At 33.6% G+C, this 12,417-nt stretch overlaps 1 protein-coding gene and 1 pseudogene across 2 annotated transcripts; both read left to right on the forward strand.

The window, feature by feature from the left end:
• The first annotated feature begins 1,909 nt into the window (after nucleotides 1-1,909).
• LOC143571643 (uncharacterized) lies at nucleotides 1,910-6,529 on the forward strand. The gene is made up of 3 exons (XM_077057018.1): nucleotides 1,910-2,182; nucleotides 4,988-5,056; nucleotides 5,755-6,529. Exons 1-3 carry the CDS (start codon nucleotides 1,973-1,975, stop codon nucleotides 6,331-6,333), a joined length of 858 nt encoding a protein of 285 aa, XP_076913133.1. The 5' UTR covers nucleotides 1,910-1,972; the 3' UTR covers nucleotides 6,334-6,529.
• Nucleotides 6,530-9,590: 3,061 nt separating this feature from the next.
• Nucleotides 9,591-12,039, forward strand: LOC143571644 (S-adenosyl-L-methionine:benzoic acid/salicylic acid carboxyl methyltransferase 3-like; annotated as a pseudogene). The gene is made up of 5 exons (XR_013142130.1): nucleotides 9,591-9,665; nucleotides 9,756-10,166; nucleotides 10,797-11,048; nucleotides 11,650-11,784; nucleotides 11,831-12,039. The product of XR_013142130.1 is annotated as an S-adenosyl-L-methionine:benzoic acid/salicylic acid carboxyl methyltransferase 3-like (transcript).
• Nucleotides 12,040-12,417: the final 378 nt, after the last annotated feature.

The following is a 12,417-nucleotide window of genomic DNA, read 5'->3' on the forward strand; positions in this document are numbered from 1 at the left end:
TCGGTTGCATTTCACTTTTTTTGTTTCGTTTTGGTCAGTTTTTCGGTTTCATTCCCGTTTTTTGTTTCGTTTTGGTCGTTTTTCTATTTCGGTTCAGTTTTGTTTCGGTTTGGTCGATTCGGTGTTTTTGTTTAGTTTTGGTTAGCTTTTCGGTTGCATTTCACTTTTTTTGTTTCGTTTTGGTCAGTTTTTAGGTTTCATTCTCGTTTTTTTTGTTTCGTTTTGGTCGTTTTTCTATTTCGGTTCAGTTTTGTTTCAGTTTGGTCTATTCGGTGTTTTTATTTAGTTTTGGTTAGTTTTTCGGTTGCATTTCACTTTTTTTGTTTCGCTTTGGTCAGTTTTTCGGTTTCATTCCCGTTTTTTGTTTTGTTTTGGTCGTTTTTCTATTTCGGTTCAGTTTCTTTTTTGTTTCGTTTTAGTCAGTTCGGGGTTTTTGTTTCGTTTTGATCGTTTTTTGGGTTTCGGATGAGTTTTGTTTCGCACGTGACAGTTTGAGTATTTTGAATTAGATAAATTTGGGATAACTTGGATATTTTGTTTTGACCTATTTTAACCTATAAATGAAACTCACTTGTATATTTCATACCCATCCTGACCCATTTGAACAATTTTTATGATCCATTATAACTCATTTTACTTTTAAAGTTTATCCATCTTTACCCATAACAATCCATTTGGGTTGGATTTGCCACCCTTAATAATACGTTATGACATAAAAGTAACTTATGTGATAACACGCCAAAGTATATCATAGATTATGAGCTATTTAATAGGGGTATAAGCGAGCACAATGATGCACATGACACCACTAATATATCATGTAGGATATTTAATAAGGGTATAAGCGAGCCGAGCTCGATTCGTTTTTATTAGATTTTTTTTGAACGACAAAGAATCTCACGTGTAAACTTATTTTTCCGGGGCTATGTTCAAGGTCGACTCCTCGACCGTACCACCTGATGCGGAGGAACCAGATGGAATCCGTAAACCCTCACCCCTTGTCGGGTTCGAACTTGAGATTAAAGCTCTGATTCGTCCCTGCAATTAGATGTCCTTCGAACTAGCCTAAGTGGAAATCGAATCCGCGTCTCCACTAAGGATGTACATGCCTCTTACCATTTGGCCAACTTCTCAAGACTCTCGTTTTTATTAGATAATATTATAGATATTATAAAATATATGATTAGAGTTTGATTATTATACTGATACCATAATTAAAAGATCGTATTTGATTAGGTTTATTTATATTTATCTCATTGTATTCCTGTATATAACTGATCAATCATACATCACACTTTACGAGTTTTCATTTTCATTTATTCTTTGGTTTTGACTTACGAGAGCTCGAGCCCAACTCGTTTTGAGCTCTTTTTCTAAAGCTTGAGCCCGACTTGTTAGTTGTTTTTCAACCTCAGGCTTGGTTCGACTTCAACCTGTCAATTATTTATTAATTAATTTATACACGTTTTAATTATTTTTTATATATTTTGAGAAAAACCTTAAACAACCCTAAACTCGGTACGAGCTAAACCAAAATAGGTAAAACACAAAAATACACTAGGCTCGACACACTTAAACATGCTTCCTACACAAGGCTCGAGCTTGAACTCGGTAATTAAACGAGCTTTGTTTGACACTCTGGATAGCAGTATTAGAGGTGAACAAAAAAACAATTTTAACTGAACCAAAACCGAAGAACTGAACCGAAGGTTAATTTTTTGTTTTTGTTTTGAAAAAAACAAATTTTTGATTTCGGTTCAATTATCCAGTTTTAAGAAAGAAAAAAAAAAAACAACCCGAAAACCGATGGGTTTGTAATTTTATAGATTCTAAAAACCAATGACTTCAGTATCGGTTTTGGTTCTGGTTTTGCTATTAAATCAAACCGAATCGAACCGCATTCTGTTGCCTCAAATCAATCCCCAAAATATCTAATTTTCATCACACGACGAATGCTCGAACACCAACCACTATGCACTCGCGTCTATTTCCGGTGCCAATCTCCGGCGACGGCACCGGCATCTTCCGTCTAATCTCCACTTCTCTGCCGCTCCACCGCCGCCGTATCGGCGTCACGTTCGCCGTATCCAACAGTCAATTGAATCACTACACGGTCTTAGGTGTATCCGCAGACGCTTCAACATCAGATATCAAAAAAGCGTATCGTTTACTCGCTCGTAAGGTATATAATTAATTAGTTCATTAATGAAGTTGTTAGGGTTTGGATTGACATTTGTGTGAAATTAGGCGAAAATTGTGAATTAGGTTTTGATAACTGTTTGGATGTGATTTGATTCTTGTGATGGATACCTAACAAGTAACAAGCCTGTAATGACTAATGAGCTGAGCTCGACTTGTTTAACTTATAGAGAGCTTGACCTCCGCTTGTTGTTTCGAGCTTCATTTCTAAAGCTCGATATTGGCTCGTAAGTAGTTTTTTTAGCTTGGCTCGTGTATTATTTATTAATTTTGATATTTTTGTAATTATTTTTGTGTATATGTTTTTTAACTATCACTTTATATATAACATAAGGGTTTGGATCAAATACAAATTAAATTAACTTGCTAACTGTGAGGATCAAATAGTGTAATTATATATAATTATATACAACATAGTGTAACTATAATGTAGTGTAATTACAGCATATTGTAATTACACTATTATATAATTACACACTTGTATATATAATTAAATTATTTAATTCACACATTTAGCACGCTTTTTTAGTTTGTACGTTAGTTTTCCCGCTTTTTTAGTCTGTACGTTAACTTTCCCCTATAACATAATATATATTATTTAGTTATTTTTTGTCATAATTTTTTATATAACAGTTATTATTAATATTAATTATTATTTTAAATAAAAAGTAAATATAAAATAGTCTCATTTAGACTCACTAGCTGGCTCAAGTTCGTTTATCAATCAAGCTTGTTTTTAGGCTCGTGCTTGGGCTCGTTTATGCTTGAGTTGATTTGAGCTTTTTTGCGAGCCGGACTTGTGTAGCTCCCAAGCGGTTTGCCTCTGATTTCAATTTATGTTGTTAGCGTTAAAAATTTGTAATTAGGTGTGATGCTAGGGGCCTAGGGCTAGGATTAACATTTGTGTAGAAGTTAGATGAAAAACGTGAATTAGGTTTTGATTAACTGTTTAGATGTGATTTGATTTTTATTCTAAGGTAGGTTTATAAGAGGAGACTTGTGATGGATACCTAACAAGCCTGTAGTGTGTGCAGAATTTGTTTCATGTAGTCCTGTTCAAAGGCTTAGGTTTCATTTTGTAATTCAAATTATAAAAAGCTCGAACCGAGCAAGCTTTATCGAGCTCGATTTACGCAGTGTATTTTTATCTTTAACTCTTTTGGACTTCTATCATTTTTCTCAAAATGTATATAAAAAATTAATAATTAACAATGTACATAAAATTAATTTATAAATACTAAACAAGCTGGCCTGAGCCGAGCTTGAGCTTGAATAAACAGCTAACAAGTCTAGCTCGAGCTTTAGAAAAAGAGTTTGAAATAAGTTGAGCTCGAGCTCTTGTAAGTCAATATTAGCCAAGCTCGAGCTCTTGTAAGTCAAATCTATTAATTGGTAAACTTTGATGATCTCATTCAATAACCAAACTGGTTTAAACACAATTGGTAAACATAACTATTTTAGACTATTTTAGGAACCGATAACCTATTTAAAATACAAATCTCCTCTATCTCATATTTTCTAGAGATATTCACAAATCTTGAATAATATTACAATATATCGGTTATTAAAAGCAAGCCGAGCTCAAGCATAGTCGAGTTTAGGCTCGGCTCATTTACACCCCTAGCTAGGACGCCTTACGAGTTATATGCATAGGAGTATAGGACCAAGTAGATGGACTAGAAGAATATTAAACTAGTTTTTTACCTTCAACGTTATGACTTGAAAACAAGCATTACTATATTAAATATGTAAAGCCGGTTTGTCTTAGTCTCCACTTTATTGAAGTCAATATCGTAATCCTGCAAGGCCACATGGATAAATTAAAATTTGATTGTATAAAAGGAAAGGTAATAAAAAAGTATCCATGTGATTAAAGTACAAGATTAAAATCTTGCATTTGGTATTAGCATTATGATCTACCTTTCTTTGACAGTTTTGTCTGTTAAGATATTGACAGTTGTCACTTGTCCTTGTAAGAATTCCAAAAGAACATTGATGTGAGTCTATAATTCATATTCCAAGTTTACTTTCTGGTAGCCTCTGTACAAGGTCATTAATACTGAAGTCTCACCAATATTACAAATTCTGAAAATAACGTTGAACATAGAATCGCTGTTTTGACAGTTTTTGGTTTGTCTCCATTTTCCATTGTCGAGTTCATCCATGAATAAGTAGTATCGTAATGATACATATGCAAGTTAACCCAATATATCCTGGATTCCTGGCTCATACCAAAGTATAAAAATGACTGATGATATCTTTGTTGTGAGAAACTAACATAACAAACCAGGTATATTTAACCTGTTACTAGAAAGAAACACATAAGAGGAATGAACAATGAGAGCATTGGCTTCTCTTGATGTCAAAGTGCTTGATATTTCACATTTTCACCTTATGATGGCAGCCGGCTCCACTAGCTGTAAACACGCACACATGTTACCCTTAGTGAGTAATGAGAACTTAGAAACATGTGTTAACATTTAATTAAGGGTAGGTTGTTCCAAGCTTCAGAAATTTCTTGAATATTTGTAGCATACATTAAACCAATAAGAAAACTAGCTCTGCTACCATTTGTCCTAGAAGAAATGCATCATTTTTTTTTCTTTAATTAATACTCTTAGCTATGATCTATATTGTTGATCATTTTCTTTTGTATGCGCGTCTTTATATTCCTGCCCTGTGCTTTTGCTTTTATTGTATAAGATGTTGCAAATTAGTACTAAAGCATATAGCATAAAACACAATGATGAATTGATGAGTAATATTAATAATAATTTGCTCATGTCAGTATCATCCGGATGTTAACAAGGATTCACAAGCTGGTGAGGTGTTCAAAGGCATCTGTCTTGCATACGAGGTTAGAATTTTTAATTTTATTTTTTTTTGTGTGTGTGTGTTTTAATATGTTCAATACCCGTATTTAGTGTGACTTGGTAACAAAACAATTAAAAATCATCATTGAAATATGGTCAATGCCCGTATTTAGTGTGACTTGGTAACAAAACAAACTAAAAATCATCATTAAAATTGTCATTTACTTAACCTACGAAATCAGTGGTGGAACTTGAACTTTTAAATTGGGGGGGGGGGGGGTAAATATTAAAAATTAACATTAAGTTATCACACATAAAATAAACCAATATTTTTCACCAAATAAAAACCATAATATCTAAAAAGCATAATTAGTTATTTTAGTTGGTTTGGTTTGAGCTATCAAAACTCATTTATTACCATTTCTAAGCCCAAAAATATTATTGGAAGTATATGGGGTTTATTTATCAAAAATATACGGGTTATATTTAAAAGTGTTGAGCCCAAAAGCAGGAGGGGCCGTAACCCCTCCTTGCCACTTAAAAGTTTCATTCATGTACCAAACTGTTATGTAGTTGATGGATGCTTTATATTAAATACCTTAACGTTGAAGTTAATCAAATGACACATCTACTCTATTTTCCTTCAAGCTCTCGCCATTCATCAAAAGTTTTAAAAGATGTGTAAAACATACTAAAGTTAATTTGTTAACTAATTATAAGTTTCTACCATAATATCTGGCAGGTTTTGTCGAATGACACAACGAGATACCAATATGACAGATCACTACAGTTTCAACCATATGGCAGCCTGCCATGGCGGACATACGACATGGACTTAGAAAACGAAATAAAAACACACAGATGGTCCGATTTGAAACAGAAAATGGGGAATCAGAAATATCGCGAATGGCGCAATTACGAATATGTTGATGATGACGTGGACGATGAAGGCGACGAGACAGATGATGTGGCAAACGAAAGAGGCTCCTTTATCGGAGTTATACGATCTGCATTTCTCTCCATATTCTTACTGAAAACTATAGGGGCAAAACTGTCTTTAACATTTAGCAGTATAATGGCTTTGCTTGACCCGGAGCTGGACCGAGGGTATAAGGCGGGGTATGTGGTTGCGTGGGTGTTAGGGGGTAGAAGTGGAATTGTGCTTACGTTATGCCTCTCGTTTGCGAGTTGGGTGTGTGGGAAAACAAGCAGTAATGTTGTGGCGTTGGTTGTTGTATCCATGTGGGTCGGGTCAAGTCTTGCGAGATTTTGCTCCGCTTCCACAAGGGGCTCTTCTTACTCTTCTTTATATGTCTGTTAAACTTCAGGCTGATCTAAAGTAAAACTACATCATAGTTGCTGAATCTGTTGTATTTTTTAGTGTTTATTTTTCCATTAAAAACTCTTGTAAATATTGACATGGATAAACTTCAGTCCAAATTAATGTATTTGTAAGCAAATGGGCCAAATGGTAGTAACAATATATGGTTAATTGTACGGTTCGGTTTGCTTTGGTGAAAATTTTAGGGCAACTAGGTTGGCTGAGTCTCGGTTAAATTGACTGTACTAGAGAGTGGAGGTGCACAAAAAAGTCGGGTTCAGACCCGACCTGGTGTACCCAAGCCGGAACCGGTTCCTACTCGTACCCGACCCGTGGGTAGGACCAAGTATAGGATTTCTCTCCGGAGCCGGACCCGGAACCGGAAATACCCTGTCAAAACCCAAAAAAAATCAGAAGAACCGGTCAAAACCCGGTCAAATACCTGACTATACCTGGAACCGGTTCCTACCCGAACCTGGTTTGACTTTTGTTGACCATACCCGGAACCGGTTCCTACCCGGTTCCGGGTTTAAATAATACTCGATTTGTGCACGTCTACTAGGGTTCTTGGGGCACCACTCGATTACTGCATTGGTTTCATTGGCTTGTTCGGTAACACTCACACAATTGGCTTGGTTTGTGAAATTGGTAGACAAATTCAGGCTAGTGAAACCAAAGAATGCTTGTTGTGGCAATCGGGTAGTTTTGTGCATGCCGAAAAGCATCCCTAGTACAATTGATTAGTTGTGAAACCGAAGGTGAATGATTAGTTGACACACGGCTTGCTCGGTTAGGCCCTGCAGAAAAAAGATAAAACAATAAAGTAATCTTAAAAAACCATGGCATCGAGTCACCGACCTCCGCTTTTTATCTTATGTACATAATGGGTTAATTTATTATACAATGAAGAATAAAAATGAGAAGGATGAAAAGAATTTGTAGCCACATAATAAAACCCCTCAAACAAATAAATAAAAAAATCATAACTCAAAATTTAATAAAAGAAAATGAAAAAAGTAAAAACACAAAAATGTTTCCACGTCTTTCTCGTTCTCATAAAAAAAACACAATGTTAAGTGAAAAAAGTCTTTGTGCCTTTGTCTATAATTGTGTTTTATGTTTATTTCCGTCATTGATTGTGTCTTTTTTTCCTTAACATCGTTTATTTTTTCTTTATATTGTGTTATATTACTCAACATTGTTTCATATTTTGTTCGTCATTGTGTTATTTTTTACGATCTACTGTGTCTTTTTTTAGTTATAATTGTGTCATTTGTTCATTTTCAGCATTGTGTCTTTGATCTCGACATTGTGTTTTTTCGTCAATTTTTTTAAAAATTTTCTTGAACAGGAATGATGGCGGAAACATTTCAGTTTTTTATTTTTTTGGTTTTTTATTTATAATTTAAGTTATGCTTTTTTTATTATTTTTTTAAATTTATTTTTAAGAGGTTTTTGTGTGGTCAAAAATCTTTCTCACATTTCTTATTTTTATTTCTCTTTGTATTTTAACTTATGTCACCAAATCTACTTCGTCTCTAGAAGGGGCACATCACTTATGAAGGGCCCGAGGGCCCTTCTCCCGACCGTGTGCATTTTCATTTAAGCGTCATCACTGGTCTCTGTCACTCTAAATAAGTAAATATCGACACTTAATGTAGTTGTGTGATCGAGTGTGGCACACATATACTAAGACGTGCTCAAATACATTAAATTGTGATTGTATGGTCGAGTGAAACACACGTTACATGTCATTTAAGTGGATGGTGAAGGAGGCTTTTGTTTCTCTATCACCATTCACAATTATTCATTTTCAATGTGATTTTATGACTAAAAAGACGTTGCAATATTGTTTTATTGGAGAAATAAACAATTTATCTTGAGATATAACATGAAATGTATTTGCCTATTCGGATAAATAGTAACATTGTTTTGTGTTGTTTCTACAATATAAAATATAAACTATTTAGTTATTTTAAGTAGGTCTAGAGTCTCATTAAAAACAATCTCTCTATCATGTGATGTGATATAGATGGTTTGCTCACATTTTATTCTCCCCAGACCCTATTAATATCCATGCTATGGATGAGATTTTAACTTGATATGATTGATTGATTGTTATAGTTATTTTAAGAAGAATGGTTTAAATTTCATTAAATGCATATCATACCGTGTTTGTAAGTTATAATATATCATAAACATATAGTTGAATAACATTTATGTAATTAAATATATAGAAAAGTAGAAACCACGTACAGTGGTACAAAAATAATCAATATGTAATTAGAGTGATAAATTAAAGTAACAAACTTTGTGAGGAAGTGTAGGATTGTAGAATATGGCAAATAGATACATAGTATGTTACCATCGCAGGTTCATCCAGGTAGTTAGGGGCTGGGGGTCTTAAGTTTGAGTCTAAGAAGTGTATAAGGAGGGAGAACACCCCTGTTCTAAGATCAAGTTTGTGTAAGAATAAGTTTGTGTTATGATCCTTTGAGATAAATATCGCTGTCACCAAACTAATGTCATTAGATTTTCACTATGATTCCAACGTTTATTGAAATTGCTCGATTAGTTGATACATGTGAATGTGACTATGTGTTTACTTTTGTTATGGTGGTTGGTAACTTGGTATCTCATCCTCATCCTTAATAGTATGATCATACATCGTCGAAATAACTCGTTATCAATATGATTCGAGTGAAAGGACAAATTTTTATTTATTGTTATACTAGTTGTAGTGATTTACAATTATCGCATGGATTTGTCTTTTTAAATATTATATATACACAAATATGTGATTTATATTTTCACACATGACGCAGGTAGCTTTGTTGGATGAATTAAGTATTGAAGTTTAGATGATACCTTAGGTTGTTTTGATAAATGAAGAACACATTTATTTTTTTAGTCATTTATGATTCGAATATTTATTTGTAACGGTATTTTTGAGACAATGTTTACACTTTTGAAATTTGATATATGAATGAATAATTTAGATATAACACGTGTATTTTATTTAGTGTCTTCTGAGCTATGATACAATATTATCGCGCTCCGGCATGTTCCACCGTAGGTTGGTGTGACAGAATTGCTGTCACCAAACTAATGTCATTAGAAAAAGAGAGAGAGAGAGATAAGATCATAAGACGTAGGGTGTGATATATATATATGACGGCACATTGTTAAGGCATGTGCCTTATTTATAACAGATATGCCCAAGCATAACTGGGGGCCTAGGGCAAAGGAAGATAAATATGGCATTAATAAACGTTCTACATATGAATAATGGCAATGGAGATTCAAGTTATGCCAAAAATTCATTTCTTCAGGTCTTCTTTTAGTCTATTTGCCACTATATCAGTTCCCAGTGAATTATGTAAAGTGCTCAACTACTTTAACCTAGCTTTATTTCTTTTCAGGAAAACGTGATGCATAGAGCGTTACCCTTTCTAAAGCATACGATTAAGAGTATGGCAAATCATGATGTCTTCTTCAACAATTGTTTCACGATGGCGGACTTAGGATGTTCCACCGGCATGAATACACTATTTGTGGCATCTAATGTTATTAATATAGTCCATGAGGTGTGTCAAGAAAACAATCGTAAAACACCACAGTTTCAAGTGTGTTTAAATGACCTTTATGGAAATGATTTCAGTACAGTTTTTAAATTATTACCAAAGTTCTATGAAAATCTTAAGAAGGAAAAGGACCAAAATATCGGTCCTTGTTTTGCTTCAGTTGTTCCAGGCTCCTTTTACAGTAGACTTTTTCCCGACAAAAGCTTGCACCTAGTTCACTCCTCTTATAGCATTCAATGGCTTTCTGAGGTTCAATACTATCCAACTCTATTGTTATCATATATGCTATATTATCATGAGGAGGGATAATTTGAGAACTTGTTGAGTTATAAGAATTTTAAGAACTTCATTCATAACCACACATTTAATTAAATATGTTAGATTATGTGGTTGAGATTAAACCTGATTAAAAAACTAAGTAAGAGAGAGAATAAAGATGGTGATTACACTAATTTAAACGTCCGTTACACCTATGCAAAAAGTCGACTCGGTGGGTAAAAAATGTTGTAATTTGTCTACGTATTTGTAACTTACATATATTACATATATGCAAAAAAAAGTCATTTTTTTACGTTGGGTTCTTTCGAGTTCTTTAAACTCAATGGTTATCAAAAGAAATCAACTCATATTATCATAACTATATGATCAATCCTCCAATGTGTAGTGTATAATTGATCAATTATTTATAAGAATATATCATTTATACCTAGTTTTAATAAGATAGAGATTTGAAAACATGTGTTTATACCTACTTACCTAGGACTCTAACTTAACCAACCAATTGATCAAGATAATGATTCCAAGTCATTTATTTATTTTTGTTTATAGGCTAATTGTTTTGAATGATAAAATTATTCCTGTGATATAATAATGTGATAGGTACCTGAAGGTCTTGAAAGTAATAAGTTAAATATATACATTTCGAAAACAAGTACTCTTAATGTACTACAAGTATATGGAGAACAATTTTATACCAACTTTACAAAGTTTCTACAACTGTGCTCTGAAGAGATAGTACGCGGTGGACGCATGGTTTTAACATTACCCGGCCGGAGTAAAGTTGACCCTAGTAGTGATGAGTGTTGGAGATTGTGGGATTTACTCACCACACTTCTTGAGTTGCTCGAAGAGGTATAATGTCATTTTGTATCCGCATGCGCGCTAACTCAAATTAACGTAGAATATTGGTGCATAGCGGAATCAATAAAATAAAACATAGAAAAATTTTCTTAAGAAGATTATTGAATTTCTGAATACTGAAATGAATAGTCCTTTATATAAGCGATTTCATAATTTGGCATGTTTACCAATTTTTCATAATTACAAAACGGAATTTGAAACATGAACTTAAGACATTAAGTAACGGCCTAAATTATGTAAGAAGGCTAGAAAGCTCGTCAAATAATTAAATATGAAAAGACTTCATTGTCGCAAAATTTTAGGAGAAAGTCTTCTCAGGTGGAATCAGAGGCTTAAATGATGGATTATGAGTCTGAAAGCTAGGCCACAAGATTCGACTCACCAAGACCTTTCCGCTAATTGTTTTTAGGCCTCTTAATTCCACTTGTAGCCCGAGTTATCCTATTTTTAAGTTTTAGGCACTTTTAGCAGCTCTTTTAGCTATATTTTTCTCTATCAAGTTGATCCATATAAGCGTTTAATTGCTAACTCTTAGCTTCTAGTTTACTATTCATATCTACTAATTAGTTTTATCTTCTAAAAAATACTACAGGCATTGGTTCAAGAATCAGATTTAAACTCATTCAATCTTCCATTCTATCTTCCATGTGAGGATGAACTTAGGAACATTATTCAAAATGATGGATCATTTTCTCTTGATAACATGAATGTTTATGAAGTCAATTGGGTTCCACATGATACTGATTACACAACTACGAATGATTTAAACGTAGAGCGAGGCCACAATCATGCGACAAAACGAAACCAAAAAGGACACGGCGAAGTTGATTAGAGCTATTGCGGAACCATTGTTGAGTTCTCTCATTTTGGGAGTTCCATAATTGATGTGCTATTTGAGAAGTATGAGAAGCATGTGGCTAAACATTTGGCTGTCAACAAAACAAAACAGTTTACTATTGTTATTTCATTGACAAAGAAATGAATAATATGTATGATGTATCATGTGCTAAATTCATTTTCTGTGTATTGATGTGATGAATTTTATTATATATAGATCTTTTACTTATTTGGGAGACTTTCCTTAAATAGATAAATTCTAATGAAAAAAATAGAAAGTGGTCCTGATGACAAGTTGATATGCATGTGCATCATCTGTCTTAATGTTGTACTCTCCCTCTCTGAAAATTATCACAAGTAGTCAAACAACTTAACGAAACAAGTAAGTCGGATGTTACCCTCGTTAAAACGGTCCCCAAATTCTTGGATTTGCAAATCTAGAACCACATTGAAGCAATCATACTCATAATAGTGGCAATTTTTCATGTTTGTTTTTTTTCTTGGCGTTAGTATGTTAATGTAG

The sequence above is a fragment of the Bidens hawaiensis genome, unplaced genomic scaffold (assembly GCF_021521415.1).
Source record: "Bidens hawaiensis isolate Kalapana, Puna unplaced genomic scaffold, B.hawaiensis_p1.1 tig00025457_1, whole genome shotgun sequence".
Classification (NCBI taxonomy): domain Eukaryota; kingdom Viridiplantae; phylum Streptophyta; class Magnoliopsida; order Asterales; family Asteraceae; genus Bidens; species Bidens hawaiensis.